Below are 20,367 nucleotides of genomic sequence, written 5' to 3'. Positions count from 1 at the left end.
ATTTTGACGTGTCATTGGAGGAAAAAATCGTAACAGCGTCACTTCCTGAATATGAGTAAGGGAGTGGTCACGTGACATGGCTTCGGCGCTCTCCTTCTCCGACTACTTTTGATTTAAAAATATTATTAAAAATCTCGATTCTTATGGACGGGCTCTGAGGCTTTGTGAAAGATGGTCGTATGTCGGCTCTCGATCGATGCGCGGCGGCGTGTCATACGCGGCGCGTGTGGAACATTTCTGAACACAAAATCGTCTGTTTTGTGGGCTGCAGCGTCACGTGACCGGCACGCGCCTCGGGAAAGATGGCGCCTGGCGGTTAGAAAACAAGCAGCGCAAGCAGCGGTGACATCCTTCACACCGCCGCGACGTTTGGGATCCATAGAAACCGAGTGGAGTACGTGTTTGACTTATTGGACATAAGCTGTCAGACAGCGGGTTTGGTCTATTTTCTGTTATAGCCACAATTTCGGCCGGTTTAGAGCCGCTATGTTAAGTAATATTGAGTTTTATTGCGTTTCGCGTGAAAGCTGAGGGAGTCTTGCGACTGGTTCACGCGCTAGGCAGCTAACCTGAGGCGAGCCGTTAGCGCACTTTTGACAAAGTCACTGACAGGAATTATTCGTTTAAATGTCATTTTTTGGCACGTATTCTGTTGGTCAGGTTCTTTTGGATTTGTTTAAACCCGGTTATACCCTATTTAAAGACCGTTTGGCTCATTTTTAGCTATTTAAAGTTGATTAAACGGTTCGTGAGGGGAAATTAGCTAGCAACCACCGTAAGCAAGTCTGATGAGCTGTTACACCACATGCTGCATATATTTGACGAATGAGACTTTTTTTTGCTGTTAAAAGCGTATTTAGTTTGTGATTAACCCGCGATCTGTTTGTTGGGGAAGGATTTAAACGTCTCCGCTGAATATTTAGGACTAAAGAGCAGCATGTTTAGTGCACCGGGTGTCTAATGTTGTGTATTACAACCGTCAAATTCTACCACAGGTTATTGTTACTGCGTAATTTCAATGTTATGAACATTTCAGAGACATTTAAAGATTTCTTTTGTTTCTAGTCTGGTTTATGAATGTGTAAGCTGGATGACATTAACATCCAGCAGCAACGTCAGACCAGGAAGTCTTGTTGGCTCAGTTTTGGCAAACACGTGTGAAGCTGGATGTTGTGGTGGTTAGTTTAGTTTATGTTTTTGCCCTTATTAATGCATTTCTTGACCAATTAATGTCGTTTGGATTTATATAATATGTAGTGTTTAGTCGCAAAGGTCTAACATTAAAAACATCCAAATATATTCTTTATTTATCTTGGTGATGTGATCTTTAAGTTGGGTGTATGTCATTGACTTCATGAAATATCTGTAGTTTAAGAGGACATCGAGTTATGTTTGATGTTAGAAGATTAAGTGGGATGTTTTGCAATGCAAATTATCTTTTGTAATAATTATTACTATTTCTTTCTCTATGTTAGACAATGGATCCTGGACAAGATTTGCTTCTGGCTGCTCTAAGTGAAAGTGGAATCTGCCCTAATGATCTGTTTGATGTTGATCCTCAGGACACACTTCCACTCCCTGCCTCACAACAGGTAATTTAAAACAAATACATGAAACATGATATACTAATTTTCATGCATTTTAGTTTTTTTTCTTGACTCAAAACTAGGGCTGTGTATTAACACAGATTTTACAAATCGTTTTTGTTATGATATTGGTTTGTTTGGGAATGGTACAGTACATGTTAATTGTACTTAAGGAAAAAAGCTGTGATCTATTAAGAGATTCTTTTTAGTTGGTGTATTAATATAATATTAAATGCTAAAATTAACAAGAGTTTAACTTATTAAATTGCTGTTTATTTTTGGATATAATAATCAACACTCAAATAAAAACTGAATTGTATACAAACATTTAAATTGCATATAAGGCAGTTTTTGTATCTACTCCAATTATAAACATTTAAATGGTGGCTGTAATAAACAAAATGATTAAAACTTACATTAAATAAGACATCACTAACAAGTTCTTTAAAAATGATTATGTAATATAGTGCATATAGCCAAATGCTCCTTTCTAGAGTTATTTTTTCTGTCAAGCTTTAGATATTGAATGGCTTTCCTGAGGTTAATGTAATGTTACAGACATGCTGTTTTATTGACATCTTTCCATGCTTGAAACACTGATTGAGCAATTATATGAGATTGGAATATTTCATTAAGTTGTATGGTTTCTGTCACCATATTTTCGGATGTTCATGCATGTTTATTTTGTGCTATAACTAGTAGTAAAGAGGAAGAGATGATCCGTTCATGTGGACTGAGGCGGCAACCATGATCTGTCGCACAACATTAAAGAGCGTCAAAATTATATTTATTGTTTAAATTTTGTATAAAATTGGCAGAAATTTAAAAGCTGAGACTTTTCATATCAAAAGTAACAAAGCACCAAGTTTATTGTGATTACTGGATGGGATGCATGCTATAAATACTATTTAGTGAAGTTTTGTTCATGCATCAACCGAAAACAGCGTATACTTCTTATAATTCATCAAAATGAAGATTGATTAAAAGAGTAATCGATATTGTTAACACAGCCTTATTCAAAACAAAACTGAATCTAAAAGCAATCTTTCTTATCATGAGTTCTTCTTTTTCCTTTCATTTTCAGTCAGTCTCGTTAAATGCACTTGACATTGGTCTCAGTAATGAAGCTTCTGGAATTGTCAGAATTGAACCTGCAGTTCCACCTACTCCTACAGTTACAATCAGGGTAAGTGTTGCACGTAGCGTCACTGTATTTATAGACTTTTGACTAATGTTGTGCAGTCTGTTCCAGCTTATTCTGTCCAAGAACTGCCCACTTTGGCAGAAAGACCGGTATGTTATTAGGCAACCAACCAGGGTTTTTGTTCTCAGGTGCCATTTAGGATCAGGTGTATCTGTATTAAGTTATACCCGATATAAAGATTTTTTATTTTTAAGTCTGAAAATAAAGCAGAATATCAAGTTCTGCTCATGTACACTTCTGGAAGTTGCATCAAGCCATCCAATCCAATTGGAACTAGTGATTTCTTGACGTTTTTCTGTGCAATATAATGCAGACTGTGAGTGAGCAAACTGTGGGCTGTCTGTCTGAGGCTACTGGTTGTGTAACATGTTTTAATTAGGGCTGTCAAGTGATTCAAATTTTTAATCTAATTAATTACATGATGTGGCGGTTTAATTAGTTTAATTAATCGCACATCAATTTTGGCTGAGAAATTACTCCCAAAAGATAATTTGAAGTCGTTTTTGTAAAGCATCAAATAGATATTAAAGCGAATAGAGAGGAGTTTTCGAATCGCTCAGGCTGTACTTTGAAGTCATACACCGATCGGTCTGTCCAACAAGTCTTTTATGAATGGTCTGCTGAATCATTGATTTCACTCGGTTCATTCAAAACACAAATTCAGAAATGAAACATTGCAGTGCATTGAGCCGAGAAGAACAGTTCTGATTTGTCTTTAAATTTTTATTGGCAAAATTTAACAAAATAGACAATATTGGGTCTAAAATAACACAATATTAGCTTATTTACTGAACTGTTGTATAAGATCAGAACTGCATTTGCACTCGTTATATAGGCTATGGGACAAAAACGGCACTCATGTGATATTGCTTAACTCATATGATCTAAATATGAGACTATAACTCAAACATGGCATTTTTGCCCCAATGTCTTTAATTTTAAGGACTTTCTGACTGCATTCTGTAGGCTTCATTGCAGAGCGAGTTGTTGCCCTGCTTCACATTCGTCATCAATCAACTGTATGTAATGTCACATGAACTACATAGGTCTGGGGTGAGGCAAGTGTGTTAAATGCGTTAAATTGAATGCATTATTTTTTACCGTAACTAATTAATCTAATTAACGCATTAACTCTCCAGCCCTAGTTTTAATATTTGACTCTAAAGCTCAGAATTACACATGCTACATTAATCATATTCTGTCTTTGCAGGAGAAGCCTCAGCCCTCAACTACCACCTTCGTTTTAAATCAACTGAATCAGTTGCCATCGCTGGGTACCATTGTAGTCACCAAACCATCAGCTGGGACCGCCTCCAGGCAGACCATCACAGTAACCAAGGTGGTACACACAAGTTCGACAGCACAACGGAGCTCTGCATCCTCTCCCACCGTGGTCCCACCCAATAATGATCAGATCAGGTTGAAGGACCTCCTCAGAACCAGCAGCCTGAAGCCAAGCAGCCTTGGAGAGCTTATGAAGTTGAAGCCCCCACCTGACATAGCGCAGCCCGTTGCTACGGCAACAGCCACAGGCACAAGTGAGTGCTGGCAGACATGCTGGACCTCGAGCGATCATAGATGTGTTTTTTTTTTTTTTGCTTGTAAGGGTCTGTCGATGCAGCTGTCGGCTTTGTGGCACTTTCCAGATCTAACGCTGAGTGCCAGTTTTCAAGTGCCGCCTCCAGCTGTCAAAACAAGAAACCAACATCTCAAGTCACCTTTTGAAGGCGTTAAAGCTGTTAGGAGACATAGGAAATAGGAGACATGTTTTTAGGTCCCTTTTGTTTCAAGAAAACGTTTTAAATCTAAGCCATGTACATGTTGCTTCTAAAGATGGTTGTTAATGCTCTTCTTTGTGCTTCAAACCAAACAGCTATCTATTAATATAATAATTTTTTATGGTACCATTTATGGTGCACTTAAAAGTTTCATTGTTAAAGTTTTGATCATTGTCCAGAGCTCATTCCATAGAGAGACCGTGTGGATGCAATCATTCTGTGTTTTCTTAATGTCAATGCTCTTCCTTTCAGAAATTATTCTGGTCTCCACAAAGATGATGAGCAGATCAGGTATGGGTAGGGTTTTAACTGCAGTGCACTGAGTCTGTTTTCACAGGTGCTTTCATGTTGTGGTGGGGCCGTATCAGTTCTGACAAACTGCTGTGGCTGTGTGAATATTTGTGTCTCTAATTATTTGTCTCTTGTTTTCTTCAGCGGAATTAAACAATGGCTTGAAAAAAGAAGTGTCCAGCAAAGATGTAGCAAGGATCTGGGTCAACGATGACATGAAAATGCGGAGCTTCTCACCTGTAAATGTACGTTTAATTATTTTTGTTCACATGTGATGAGGCATTCACTGAGGACTTGAACTGTAAGTTTAATGTTATTGGATTTTTCTTTTTATTTATTTAAATATAGAAATTACCAGGAATGAAGGAGGAAGATGAACCAGAAGAAGAGGAAGAGGAGGAGCTGGGTCATGCAGAGACATACGCCGAATACATGCCAATGAAACGTATGTATAATCGTGATCGGTGTGCTTAATAGATTGAATTAATGCTAAGAAATGACTGACTACGCACAGTCATTAGATGCACATTTTCCCTTTATGTAAATGTTGGCATTAACACCCGCCAACCCTCCAAATGCGGGTGGATTTCAGCAGTGGCGTGTAACGCAGTCTCTCCTTCTAGCCACTTTGGCGGGTTGAATTTTAAATATAATATATACATTCAATTGTAGTTTTTAAAAAGGGATCTGAAATAATAAACTAAGTGCTATTGTGTTGTAAAAATATTGATTTTTCTATACATATCTGAAACGCTTCCAATACTCATCTTCCTCTGAATAGATACACCATACCAGCTGCTCTTTCTCGCTCTCTCATTTCTCTGACAGCGAGTTGACACACAAACCCGCCTCCCCTCACTTACTCGTTTCATTTGCTCTGGATGAATATTGTTGGTGTTACAAGGCTTGAACAGGGTACCCGCGGGGTCTTAAAAGCATTGAAAAACTCTTAAATTTGATAATCTAAAATTAAGGCCTTAATAGCCTTGAATTTGGTATACAAAGTCTTGGATTTCGTTACAAAGGTCTTATTTTTATTTATTTATTTATTTTTTTAACTTTTCCTAGGATTAAATTCATACCGTAACAAAATGAACTGTTACTAGTGTAGGCTAATTAAAAATTCATGCAGCGTAATGTTGAGTGCACCTCACGCTCCACGTCATAGCAGTAAGCGCGAAAGCTCGCGCACCCGTTACTATGGTTACTAGGCAAGTGAGGTAAATTACCAGAGATGAGCCGGATACTCGGCTGAAACGAGTATCCGGTACGGATAAAGCACTTCTGCCGAGTACGAGTATTATACGAGTAATACGAGTCAATATCTGTGCTCGGATTGAATGAAAATCATCATTGGGTAGCTGATTGTGTCAGCGTTCTGTGATAGTCTAGTCCAGTGGTCTCAAACTGCCGGCCCGCAGGCCATTTACGGCCCGCAACTGATCTCAAAAATAAAACATAATCCGGCCCGCTAAATTATTATTATTATTATTATTATTATAATTATTATTCTCTAGTACGCGTCACATACGCGGCCGCGCCGGCATTCTCCTTCTTTCCAATGCGCTTTCGCTCCCGTGGCGTCTGTCGTTGCTATGCAACCATGAGCCGCGCTCTCAGCCGCGTCGCTTCTATTATGAGTGCGCTTGCCTAAATTACAGTAAAAGCACTCGACTTTAAGTCACGAGCGGCGTTTTAAATCACCGAAACGCGTCCGATGCTACCATGTCAAGAAACAGAAGAGTGTACAAATGTATTCAAGGGTTGTATTTGTACTGTACAGTGTTGTTCAGTGCAAGATTTTAATTTTATTTAAGCTAGCATGAAGTTACTTCCACTAAATGTTAAAAACTAATAACAATGAGAGATTTTTATTTTTTGGCAAAATAAAGTTGATATATATATAGCTTCAGTTTTTTGTTTATTTCTGACCCCTCCATGGCATCTATGAGTGTTGCTGGTTTTGTTCCTAAATTACTAATTTTTTTTTATTCCATGCACCTTGTTGGATGTGAGAAGTTGCACCAGACTATTGCAATTAATAGTATTATATTAGTTTATTAGTAGTATTACATCAATTACATCATAGTATTAGCCTATACAATTATATTACACTCTGTAACAATGAGAGAGACACTGCTGTTTACATTTAGTAGGCCTATGGTAAATAAAATATTTATAGTATAGGTATAAAAATATATGCCGAATTAATTATTTTCTAGGGTTCAAAATTTATACAGATTTGACATTTTCCCCTCATACTTCTGTCAGAATGGGTACGAAGTTGGCATTGAATTTCATTTAAAATGGTATTAAAAAGGTCTTAAAAAGCCTTGAATTTCATTTGGAGGATCCTGGGGGTACCCTGTTGAATTTCGGTGTGGAATTGCATGTATTGCACATATTACTCATTCCCATAGATTTTGTGCTCACACCCAAAGTGCGCTCGCACTACTACTACTAGTACTAAACTGAGTTCTTTTTCACTGCTTATTGAGCTTAAACAGTCAAACACACACAAAATGATGTCAAAATGCCGGTCTTGGCAAGTATTCATGTGAACACTGTCAGTTATGTTTTAAGTGAACATAAACAGTTGAGAAAGAAAACGCATGTGTAACAGTATAATGGATCTGTGCGTCAGGTCTTAAAGTGACAGCAGCCTAATACACCTGCTGCCAAATTATGAGGTGATATTAAAAATATCTATCTGGCAGTTTTTCCTCATGGTATCAATGTGAAAATGGCTAATAACTTTGAAAAACCACTGGACACAGTGGCTGGTAAGCAAAAAAGTTAATGTCAAGCCCTGGTGCCAACAGATCCATTGTTTTTCCAGCAAATTTGTAAAGTTAGTCTCGCATCTTGTTTCTCAGTGAGAATTGGACTGCGGCACCCTGATCCTGTGGTGGAGACCAGCTCTCTTTCCAGTGTCAACCCGCCAGATGTGTGGTACAGACTTTCCATTCCAGAGGAGACCATTGATAGAGGCTGGTTATCTGCCCTCCAGCTTGAGGCCGTCACGTATGCTTCTCAGGTTTGGGCCTTTTTACATTTTGTAACCTTTAAAATGTATTCGCATTTAGGAAGAAAATTTATGCAGGTCAAATCATAATTACGTCATATTTTATCAAATAGTTAACTTTTTTTTTTTTTTTTTTTGGTACAGCAACATGAAACATTCCTACCAAATGGAGACCGAGCAGCCTACTTGATTGGAGATGGAGCCGGTGTTGGAAAGGGTAGAACCATTGCTGGAATCATATATGAAAATTATCTTCTTGGCAGGAAAAGGTCCCTCTGGTAATCACTTGTTTTCTTTCCCTTTCAAACTGCTTTTTGGTGTGTAATTGTACCATCATTCATGCCTTTTTTTCCACCACTGGTCCGTGCAGGTTTAGTGTCTCAAATGACTTGAAATATGATGCAGAGAGGGACTTGAGAGACATCGGAGCAAAGAACATCCAGGTCCATTCGCTAAACAAGGTACATTAAGTGCTTCTTGGACAACATATGAGATGTTTGTGTATTTCGAGTAGTACATTAATTCTTTCCACACGTCTCTCTTTCAGTTCAAATACGGAAAGATCTCATCGAAACACAATGGGAGTGTGAAAAAAGGTGTGATCTTTGCCACATACTCATCTCTGATTGGAGAGAGCCAGTCTGGGGGAAAATACAAGACAAGATTCAAACAATTACTGCACTGGTGTGGAGATGAGTTTGATGGTGTTGTATCCTTTCATGTTACAAGGAAAAGGGGTTGTTGTGATGCCAAAATGTCAGTAGTCGATAAATTCACGATTCTCAGTGCCTTAATTTTGGTACTACATCAATCTGACATCCCTAGAAAAACAATAAATGCTTTAAACCAGAAAAACAAGCGAGTTTCATTGCATATTGACTGATCCGCAGTGAAGCACTTCACATGGTGTGATTGTATTCAGCTCTCTGGTAACTATGGTGACCGATTCCCTTGACTGAGCGTCTCAGATCATCTTTGATGAGTGTCACAAAGCCAAAAATGTTTGCCCTATTGGGTCATCCAAGCCCACAAAGACCGGGTTGGCAGTTTTAGAGCTACAGAACAAGCTGCCAAAAGCCCGAGTTGTGTACGCAAGTGCTACAGGTGTGTTTACAGACTGTGGATGTTGAATTTTTCATATTTTATGTAGGAACACTAAGCAGTGCATTTATTTAACATTTTGCTATATATACATCTGTTGATTTTGTGTAGGAGCATCCGAACCCCGCAATATGGCCTACATGAATCGCCTTGGGATCTGGGGAGAAGGAACTCCGTTTAAGGAATTTACTAATTTTATCCAAGCTGTTGAGAGAAGGTTAGTTTATCAGATCAGAGAGTTTGCGTCCATGACCTTGCTTTTTATTAACAGCCTGCATTCTCTCAATATTGAATGCAACCCTTTTTTTGGTTGGTTTATTTTAGAGGTGTTGGTGCCATGGAGATTGTTGCCATGGATATGAAGCTGAGAGGAATGTACATCGCTCGACAGCTGAGCTTCACAGGCGTGACGTTTAAAATCGAAGAAGTTCCTTTGACGCAGAGCTACATCAAGATGTACAACAAATCGGTCCGCTTGGTGGGTAAAATATCCGCAAAAACCAAAGTATTATTCTAAGGATGCATAACTTTACTAATGGCAAAAGGCAGAAACATTTAGGTTGTGTTCTCACTTCTCTTGATTCTTTTGGTCTGCACCAAAAAAGAAAATTATACATTTAGTTCTGGTTTGCTTTGCATTCACACTGTCGTTTTTAACAACAAACATTAAGATACCCCCACCCCCCAAAAAATTGTACTTTATTTTAAAAATATATATTTTTTATGATATATATTTTGTGATGGAACTTACTGATCAGTTTTTAAAGGGCCTTTTACACTGAGCGCTATTAAGCATCCTGAATGTACGTTGCGACGGTGCTCTTGAATTGAAACAATGGATCCCTGTATATAGCTATTCACACCAGGCGCTATCAATCACAGCATGACAAAGCAAGATGATTTTTTTTTTTTTTTTCAACCAGTGTGTCAATCACATACCTGGTGCCACTGCTGTTGCACAAAAGGGTGAGATTGGTGGCGCTGTTTTGAAAACCAGTGTAAACACCGAAGAAAATTATTCTGGACGAGAGAAGAAAATGAATGTTCTTTTAACATTGGTGGCTGAGAACAGATTTATTCTCACTTGTTCTTTTGTACAGAATATATTTTCTATTAATTTTCCACTGAATTATGCGATCTGAAGAGCTTGAAAAGGCATTCAGAGCGCTGTTTTCGTCCGTGCATGTCTGTTATGAGTCAGCTCATTCGCTTTAGAGCTGTCAATCATATTATGTGATCGTAACTCCTGCCCTTTCGAATGAAGACGTTGTGTTCATTTCCTCGTTCAGAGTTCTGTACTTAAACAACTGACAGAAACGTTTCTACAGATGAAACATGAAGCCAATGTTCTCTATGTGTTTTTCATGCGGCTTGGGGTATTTTTATAACAATAAAGAATGAGAAATGCAAAGCAGGTGTAGCATTTAGTTTGTTATAAAATGCTACAAATAATGCACTTCTGCCCACTTTAGATCTCAGTTGCATTCATATTTCTGTCGAACCGCGCCAGAGTTCGTTTGGAAGCAGACCAAAGTTTGGATGGAACCGCACTTAACGGAGCAATCGCAGCAGAGTTTGTTTTAATTGAACCAAATCTGCTAAGTGTGAACACACCCTAAATAACCAAACTCTTTTTTTTTTTGAAAATGTGCAGTGGGTCAGTGCAAGAGAGAAGTTCCAGCAAGCTGCCAACTTGATGGATGCAGAACAACGAATGAAAAAGTCCATGTGGGGTCAGTTCTGGTCAGCTCATCAGAGGTTCTTCAAGTACCTGTGCATTGCCTCTAAGGTCCGAAGAGTGGTGCAGCTGGCCCGAGAGGAAGTTAAAAATGGAAAGGTTAGATTAGGTGTTCGTTTGTAACAAAGAGCTTTCAGAGAGAAAGAATTTCAGTGACTTTGGTTGTGCTGACCTCTTAACATTCTCTGTAGTGTGTGGTGATTGGTCTTCAATCAACTGGAGAAGCTCGAACCCTTGAGGCCTTGGAGGAGGGAGGAGGCGAGCTCAATGACTTTGTCTCCACTGCAAAGTGAGTTTAATAACTTCAGCAGAATTTTTCTTTTTTTTAAGAGTAATTTCTTTTTAATTGCCTTAGTCTGTAACAGATAAAAATGGCCAAAGTGATTTTAAATGATGTTTTTTCAAATGAAAATATCTATGCATGATCCTTTTAAAGGGGTGTCCTACAGTCCCTGGTGGAGAAGCATTTTCCCGCACCAGACAGACAAAAACTCTTCAGTCTTTTAGGCATCGACCTGAGCGCGAAGAAAATGCCTTCACCTTCAGAAACCACCGCAGAGCAGAAAGGCAAAAAGCGGAAAGGTACTAGTTCACACGTACATTAAAACCGCAATAGAGATGCCCAGTTATATTTAGCAATGGTTTCTACCCTGAAACTATGAGCATATCTCGATGTTGGAGGAAGTAAAACCTCTCTTGGACTTTTAGATTACTCAAATTGAAAAATGAAGGTTAGTAATGGTTTTGCTCTGACCATTGGTGACTTGTTTTTGCAGGTCCAGAAACTAAGAAGCAAGTGAAGAAGGCTCGTAAATCTGGTGGTCTGTCTGGTTCCAGCTCAGACGAGAGCAACTCGGATGATTCGGACAAAGATGCAGAAAGCGATGACAGCTTCAAGTCGGTCAGCTCAGGGGAGGAGGATGAAGATGACTTCAACCCATTTAAGGATGATTCCAGTGAGGATGAGGAAGATGGTGAGAATTTGTTAACGTTACACCCAAGATGATGTAATCAAGTTGCATTTATTTATATAGTGCTTTGTTCAATGCAGATTGTTTCAAAGCAGCTTCACATTAATAAACAGGAACATAAGTGCTAATATTGTAAAAGAATAGTGTCATTATTCAGCTCAAGTCAGTTCAGTGTTGATTCAGTTCAATAAGGGCCTTTTTACACCTGGTCACTTCATGTGGTTTCTCTGATCGGATAACTATCCGATTGTAAAAAGAAAGTGTAAATGCCCTCTGAAATGCTTTCAAGGAGGATTTAAATCCAATCACTCAAACCACTTTAGGAGGTGGTCTGAGATGCATTCCAGTCTAAATGCATCTGGTTGTTGAAACCATGTATGTAAATTATGTTTTGTAAATAAAAGTGTGAGAGCATAGGTTATATGACACATAGCCAGATAAGACAGCGCTACTCTAACACGCATCGCCTTAGCTGAGTATCTCTTCAGAAAAATTGAAACTGAAAGCAAGTTACAATCATCTTCATTAAAAGTGGTCAGACTAAATGATCTTACCAGAGTCTTTGATCTTGAAATTAGCTGATAATAAATAAAATGCACCTCTATTCAGTAGCTTTCATTTACGTGAACTCCATTAAATTTGCATATAACATAGAAATTGAATATTGGATTTATATTCGTTTTGCGGAGACACATTTATGTGGTAAAAGTGTAATCGGAACGGTTTTAACACATCTGATAGCTATCCGTTCAGTAGAAATGCATGAAGTGACTAGGTGTAAACGGGACCTATGTGTCAGTGTTGCAATGTTCATCAATTATGAAATTAATTCAATTCAGCTATGAGCAGCTCTACGGAAGGCTTATAGTGTTATCATTCAGCTCAATTCAGTTGAATGTTGATACCATAATAATCAGAAATATTCAAATGCTGCCTATTATTTGAAACTTAGATCCATGGCTCATCAGAAAAGACTCTAAAAAGAGTAAAGACAAGAGGAACAAGAAGAAGAAAAAGAGTATCGATCCAGACTCTATTCAAAGTGCCTTGTTAGCCTCCGGGCTTGGGACCACCAGACCCACTTTTACAACCCCCACCATCAAACCTTCAAACAACACGGTTACTGTCGGTAAGTGACCAGTGAGCTCTTCACAAAGTTTAGACCAAGTTGTGAGATAAACCTGAATAATTAAGAATGTCTTTGTCCAATGAATAATAATGCTAATAATTATACCAAACAATTGTATTGAAGCCAAAAGTGAGCCAGAGGAGAGCAGCTGTGTGACCAGTCAGGATGCTGTTGAGGACGCCCAGCGGATGAAGAGGGACTTGCTGGATCGACTGGAGCAGCTGGCAGAGGATCTACCACCAAACACGCTTGATGAACTCATCGATGAGCTGGGAGGCCCTGATAACGTCGCAGAGGTTGGTCTTGTTTGTAGTGTGTCAGCCACACTGTATTTAATTAAAGCATTGCCATTTTTAAACGTGTGCAACTTATGCAATGCAGATGACAGGCCGCAAAGGCAGGGTAGTCAGCAACGATGATGGCAGCATTTCCTACGAGTCTCGATCAGAACTTGACGTCCCAGTTGAAATCCTAAACCTCACAGAGAAGCAGAGGTTCATGGATGGAGATAAGGTATGCTGCTTTGGTTTTACGCACATCTGTTTAATGTTTTGATATTATGAACAACATCTAAACGGTTCTGTGTTCACCTTGATAGAACATCGCAATTATCTCAGAGGCTGCCAGCTCTGGTATTTCTCTTCAAGCTGACCGCAGAGTGAAGAACCAGAGGAGGAGGGTACACATGACGTTAGAGCTGCCCTGGAGTGCTGATAGAGCTATTCAGCAGTTTGGTGGGTGTATATATTAATCTTTGAGGGGATATAAACAATGCATAATAAATACATAAATACATATATGATATGGGTAAGATTTCTGTTATTGTGTTAAACTTAAATGGTTAGTTTACCCAAAAATGAACATTCTATCATTAATTACTCACCCTCATATCATTCCAAACCCATAAGACCCGTTCATCTTCACAAATCTGAGAGCTTTCTGTCCCTCCATTGACCTCTTACACATTCTAAAGCAATTTGAATAAATGCATTTTTAAAATTTATTATTTAAATAAGATAAAATTAGATGCAAGTAGTTAATAATAGAGTGCCCCAGGGATGACGCGTTTTTGTAGGCAAAACCCGGAAGCGAGTTAGCATTTTAGGACTTCCGGTTCCAATGCCGTAAAGTCTATGGGTTTTTTGAATGGGTTTTTGTTAAATCACCTGAAATAAGGTCTGTGGTTAACAAAGCCTCTAAATACTTTCACGTTTTGATCTATGACATAAAACACACCAGTTGTAACCCACTTGTGATTTTTTTTTTAACTTTTACTGTGTCTTAAAATCGGCGGTTGCTAACAAATTGCTAAAAGGGACTACTTCCTTTGGCGGGGACTTTAGACGTCATCATTAAAAACAGGACATTTGGACAGCATTTCTCATGAAAAAGTGGATAAGTATTCATACACAGCGCAGATCATGCATGTTTTTAAATAGTTGTTTTCTAAATAAAGTTTGAGGAAGCTTGGTGGTGACGACGTTGATCCACGACCATGGTGTGCTGTAGTCCGTTTATAGCCTACTGTTAGCCTTTTATATCTGACGACTTTATTTAGGCTTCAAAATCTATAAATGTTGTTAACTTGTAAAGATTATCTTGATAGACAAAATGTGTAAGTGTCATAACCCTCTGTTAAACACAGAGCTTGTTTTCTGCGATTTTCCAAAAGTCTATGGGAAAAATGAATAGGCTTTCAGCCGAAGGAACCCGTGCGCCGCTAACTTCCGGGTTGGCCTACAAAAATGCGTCATCCCTGGGGCACTCTATAAACTATGCAATGATTTTTTTTGTGCAGAAATCTTTTTTTTTTTTTTTTTTTTTACCTGTTTATGTATTACTGACAAATATGCATCACACTGTTTATTAGTATCTTAAACCTGCAATTCAAATTAGGCATAAATATTTAAAATATCAAATTTGTTTTTGAGTTTACAGTTTACTCACTCTTTGTACTCATTGCAAACAGGTCGAACACACAGATCCAACCAGGTCACAGCACCTGAGTATGTGTTCCTCATCTCTGAACTCGCTGGAGAGCAACGATTCGCCTCTATTGTTGCCAAAAGATTGGAGAGCCTGGTGAGTCACGCATGCACATTCTGCATGCTAATGGGGGTCAGTTTTAATTTTGTAAGCCTAATTGTTTGTCTCTCTCAAATAGGGTGCTTTAACACACGGAGACAGAAGGGCCACAGAGACTAGAGATCTCAGCCGATTTAACTTTGACAACAAAGTAAGATTGGATTACACGCACTGTCAGTATTAAATAGGGTTGTTGCTAGACTTATTCAGTGACGTCTTTTCACATCCACAGTATGGCAGAAATGCTCTGGAAATAGTCATGAAGTCTATTGTAAGTCTGGACTCCCCTCTGGTGTCTCCACCTGCTGACTTCGATGGGGATTTCTTTAAAGGTACAGTTGATTTAGTCTCTAACAATGGGAAAGTCACTGGAAAGCAATCAGATATAACTTAATCTTAAAACCTTGCATATTCTTTTTTTCAGAAATCCGCAATGGTTTAATCGGAGTGGGGCTTATAAATGTGGAGGATAGATCTGGTGTTCTCTCACTAGACAAAGGTGAGATTTAAAGAGTCAATTTCATCCTCACAAAATGTTGACTGTTTCAAGACCCAGTAAAACAATGTTTTAATTTTCTCATGTCACAAACCTTTTTTTTTTATAGACTACAACAACATTGGAAAGTTCTTGAACAGGATTCTTGGTATGGAGGTCCAGCAGCAAAATGCACTCTTTCAGTATTTCTCTGACACTTTGAGTGCCGTCATTCAGAACGCCAAAAAGACTGGAAGATATGACATGGGAATTTTAGGTAAGAAAGTGTTTTAACATGACTGAAGTCTCAAAGATCTAATGAAGAACCCAGAATTTCTTTTCTGTTTTGGTGAATTTGTTTATATAATTTATATATTTTTTTGAAGCTGGACGTTTTATTGGAAACTTATCTCAGAGCTAAAATGAGGGGCTTTCGCACCAAATAGTTCTAGGAACTCCGTTATAGGAACTAGCCACAAGGACAGTTCCCAGAAAACTAATTCCCCCCCGGGCCGTTTTCCTGGTTGCATTCACACCTGCAGTAGGAACTCTGAAGCGGCATCTTTAAGCTCAGTATTTACAAACGTCAAAAACCAGTGATTGGAGGATGCTGTGATCGGAGCTGTGTTTGTTGTGTGTCGGGGATTTTATGATAGTAGAGATGGAATGTAAATACATAATTTACGCAACTGAAAGGGCAAAAAGTGGGGCTAAGAGACTAAGTCTTCTTTAACAACTTTCAGTATTACATATCATCGAGAAGGAGAAAAGAACACAACCCCGCAGACAACAAGTAAATGCTGTTTTCGCTGTTTTCCACATTTGTAGGGTAAATATGTTTACACAGCTTTTTAAAAATGCCGGATGCTTGTGTTTGATGTCCAAACAACATGCAGTTGTGTCACTGGAAGTTCCTATAGTGCTGATTTAGACCCTACTCTGAAGTAGGAGCTAATTTAGTTCCTCCAAACGGAATTCCTAGAACTAAAATCATTCATAGTTCCTGCGGTGCAAACACTCCAGAAAGCGGGTACTTCCACCAATAGTTCTAGGAACCATGAAAGAGTTCCTCTAGTGCGAAAACCCTCATGGATTTTAGTATGATCTTAAAATGTAATGAACACTATTTTAGACTTTTTACTTCCTTTTTCAGTTTGAATGTATTTTTTTTTTTCTTGCAGATTTGGGCTCTGGAGATGAGAAAGTAAAGAAAGTTGATGTAAAGAAATTCTTAACACCAGGATATTCCACCTCAGGGCATGTGGAGCTCTATACAGTATGTTTATATCCATACTAAACCTGAAAAAGATGCATCTTTATGATGCCATTATTAGTGTTTGTGTATGACACGTGTCTGTTTAGTTGGATAATGTCTAAATGTGTTTCTGTGTCTTCAGGTGAGTGTGGAGCGGGGAATGTCATGGGAGGATGCCACCCACGTCTGGGCCGACCAGAATGGACCGGATGATGGTTTTTATGTCCAGGTGAGGCCTTTTTTCCCCTCCTTTTTCTTTATACACCCCCTGTCGATTCATTTAACTACTGAACCTAACTATTTTCTGTTTCATCTTAAGGTGCGGAATAACAAGAAAATTGCCATCCTTATAAAGGAGGTCAATCCCAGAAAGAGACTCTTTATGGTGTACAGACCAAATATCGGAAAACAAGTAAAACTGGAGACTTACGCAGACCTCAAGAAGAGAAGTAAAAAGGTATTACATTACTGCTGCTAATTTTAGCAGGTGCAATTTTATTGCATTCTTAATGTTTTTGTTTCAGAATCAAATTATAACTTTACCAGACATGAATATATTTTTAATCAGCTGTTTTGTTTTAGCTCAGTCAATATTTTTATCGACAAACTGCACTTGTTGTTGTGATTTGAAGCAGCTTGTTTTAGCCAGTCTCGAGGTGAAACAACACCTTAATGTGGCAAAGAAGCCACCCCACATAAATATCCCAAAATCAAAGCGTGCTTTCCTATCAGCTGCTTTGGGATGCAGATGCTTATGACATCTTGTAAAACTATGCCATTCTCACACAGCACATTGGGCCAATTACAGCCTCCTCTATGGCAGTCATGATCAAATCTTAAATATGATCTTCAAATGTTTTACACCATCATTGCAATCACCACATGAAGTTCAGGCTTCCTAGTTTAAACCACCTATAAGCCAACATTCAAAATCAAAAGTTTGTCTCATTTGGCAAGTTAATTTTAGACCCTGTCTGCACCTTCAGATTATTTCATATTTCTTCATCTCAAAATAGGTCCTCTCTGATGATGCCAAGCAGCACTGGATAGATCAGTACAACTCCTCGGCCGAGGTCTGCTCACATGCGTACTGGTATGTGCTGCTTTTAAGTCACTTCAGAAATGAAAATCCAAAACAATCATGCAGTTCACTTGATTCATGAATCTCAGTTTGGAAATGTTGTCACAAGTAACACTTTATTTTTGGCAGGCGAGGGAACTGTAAGAAGGTGTCAGTGGGGCTACAGTGTGAGATCGGGCTGCGGTGCAGGACATACTACGTCCTCTGTGGCTCCGTCCTCAGCGTGTGGACCAAAGTGGAGGGCGTACTGGCTTCAGTCAGCGGATCCAATGTGAAGATGCAGATTGTACGTTTGAGAACAGAGGATGGGCAGAGAATTGTGGGTAAGTTGTCTATCAGATGTGGGGATTTTTTTATTTTTATATAGGTATATATTAGGTGTGTGATGAGACTAGATTTCTACAAAGTATTTTTAAGAAATCCTCAGTGACAAAATACATGACTAGAAAAATATTCTGCAGGTGTATTTGAAATGTTTTAACAAATAATCTTGTAATGAATGTCATTTTCATTTGAGTATGAATTATCATATGCAGTAAAAGACAACAATACTCAAGCACTGTAAAAGGTTTTGCCACAAACTCAACTGACTGACTTCTCTTCTGTATGATTTGAGTCTCTTCAGACCTTACTGTACATGATTTATGAGCTTCTACAACTTTTGACCTCCTAATTGAACTCCTTTTCACAAACTGATCATAGAAATAAAAACAGTATAAATAAAAAATAAGTCTTAAGTGCAAGCATAATTAAAGTACTCTCTCAATATTCAAAGTGCAAATAGGCCATTTTTTTCTTCAAGCATGATACAGATCTAGGAGATGGTTACAACTACACAATCCAGTCTAAGATAGCTTTCATATTCAGAGATATTTGCATGCATCAGGGAGCTGCTTTCAAAATGCAGGTGTTGAAATCGCGTTTGAATGCGCGCTCGCGTTTACTTTGGCTTTCGTGATTGTGTGTACTCTGTGAATAGGGAGCAGCGGTGCTGAGCGTGCATTCTACAAGATGTCGGACGCTTATGCTCTGTTGTGTAACAAATCCTCCACCATGGTCTCGTCAGTCATCTCATCACTTGTCACGTGATCAGTGAACTCTGATTCCTTCTGCACTACGTACGACTCTGCAGCTCGTTTTGGATGAGCTGGATGGGATTGAAGTGAACGTTATCCAACTGAATTAAATAGTTTTTATTTCAGTGAAGGTGTTATAATAAATTTAGCGGTGGCATATTCTATCCTCATTTCACCCTCACACTCAGTTATGGCAATAACACGAGACAGCTTTTCACCTTGATAAGAAATATTGTTTTAATCTCACAAGGTCGTGTGTGAAATAAATAAATAAATACAATTTATACATTCTAATATATATATATATCTTCCATGATGTAACTGAGTTAGCAAAGTAACGTCAGAGGTGGAGAAAATTACACTACTGTTCAAAAGTTTAGGGTCACTAAGACTTTTTAAAGAAATTAAGACTTTTATTCTGCAAGGATACATTTAAATGATCAAAAGTGACAGAAAAGACATTTTCACATAACTTTCTCCAACATTGTTTTTTGAGCAGCAACTGAGCATGTGACTGAAGACTGGAGTAATGATGCTGAAAATTCAGCTTTGATCACAGGAATAAATTATTTTAAATGTATTACAACAGAATACGGATATATTATAAATTGTAATATTTCACAGTATGACTGTTCTTACTGTATTTTTGATTAAATAAATGCTGCTTTGATGAGCAGACTTCATTCAAAAACATTAAAAATCTTACCAACCCCAAACTTTTTATCGGTAGTGTATATAGTCGTTAATAAAAAATAAACTATACAGGCTTAATCTCAACTCGTTTTCTTTTTTCCCTTCTCAGGTCTGATCATTCCCGCCAACTGCGTGTCGCCCCTGATGAACATCCTGTCCTCATCAGATCAGTCTCAGCAGCTGGCTGTGCAGCAGCAGCAAATGTGGCAGCAACTCCATCCGCAGAGCATCAGCCACACCGGCAACACATAGCGTGACAAACGCGCCCCTCACTTTAGGGCAGATGTGGCATCGTAAGCCAGCCAGCCACCCTTCCTCCTCCGGCACACTGTGAGGAAGACAGTGCTTGTGTCGTATTTAATATTTCAGGGTTCGTGTCCAAAGAGGACTCATTGCCAAAGGAGCTTGCTGGACTACAGAATCGGAGCTCTGCGCATCAGGAAACCGCACTGAGAAGGGGGCGAAACTGGACGATATTTGGTCAGACTGTTTCCTTTTCACAACATCCAGTCGGCTAAATCATCGCCTGTGCTTTCCATCGACACACGTGGCTCTGTGGAGTCACATACACTACTATGTACACAGGACAGCGCTCAGGGGTTACTCTCAATCGAGTTTTCTTTTTTTCCATTCTTTTTTTTTTTTAAACGCACAGCCTCCGTCTGTCCCCACCTTTAGCCTTGTGACCCAGCATGTCTTGGGCATGACGCTGCTTGTTTACCACTCAATACAGTCCCTGATTTGAAAGCAGGAACACTCTGGCTCACCGACGGGTGTAAGCGGTGTAAACCCAACCCTGAAGACTTTATTAAAAAAGTTGCATGATTTGACAAACCCTTTTGGATTTAGTTTAGTTTCTGGAAGCGTCCGAGAGGGTTG

General features: G+C 38.8%; 1 protein-coding gene across 3 annotated transcripts; it reads left to right on the top strand.

Annotated features, from left to right (window-relative positions):
• Positions 1–61: 61 nt before the first annotated feature.
• Positions 62–20,293, top strand: sbno1 (strawberry notch homolog 1 (Drosophila)). Of its 3 annotated transcripts, none has more exons than XM_067397403.1 (33): positions 62–394; positions 1,476–1,592; positions 2,671–2,772; positions 4,001–4,328; positions 4,821–4,859; positions 5,004–5,104; positions 5,208–5,304; positions 7,736–7,896; positions 8,029–8,162; positions 8,255–8,345; positions 8,432–8,593; positions 8,853–8,988; positions 9,097–9,202; positions 9,310–9,463; positions 10,640–10,822; positions 10,915–11,012; positions 11,160–11,305; positions 11,500–11,697; positions 12,647–12,823; positions 12,947–13,119; positions 13,205–13,336; positions 13,422–13,557; positions 14,793–14,905; positions 14,988–15,059; positions 15,141–15,240; positions 15,333–15,407; positions 15,514–15,660; positions 16,565–16,659; positions 16,781–16,867; positions 16,958–17,095; positions 17,655–17,731; positions 17,849–18,042; positions 19,598–20,293. In XM_067397403.1, the coding sequence occupies exons 2-33, from the start codon at positions 1,479–1,481 to the stop codon at positions 19,738–19,740; spliced, it is 4,209 nt and encodes a 1,402-aa protein (XP_067253504.1). In that variant the 5' UTR covers positions 62–394; positions 1,476–1,478; the 3' UTR covers positions 19,741–20,293. The 3 variants fall into 3 exon arrangements, with proteins under 3 accessions (XP_067253504.1, XP_067253506.1, XP_067253505.1); XM_067397404.1 differs by lacking the exon at positions 62–394 and adding an exon at positions 486–1,178; XM_067397405.1 differs by lacking the exon at positions 4,821–4,859.
• Positions 20,294–20,367: the final 74 nt, after the last annotated feature.

The sequence above is a fragment of the Chanodichthys erythropterus genome, chromosome 10 (genome assembly GCF_024489055.1).
Source record: "Chanodichthys erythropterus isolate Z2021 chromosome 10, ASM2448905v1, whole genome shotgun sequence".
Taxonomy (NCBI): domain Eukaryota; kingdom Metazoa; phylum Chordata; class Actinopteri; order Cypriniformes; family Xenocyprididae; genus Chanodichthys; species Chanodichthys erythropterus.
Note: the sequence above shows the minus strand (reverse complement) of the source record. Positions and strands in the feature narration are given on the sequence as shown.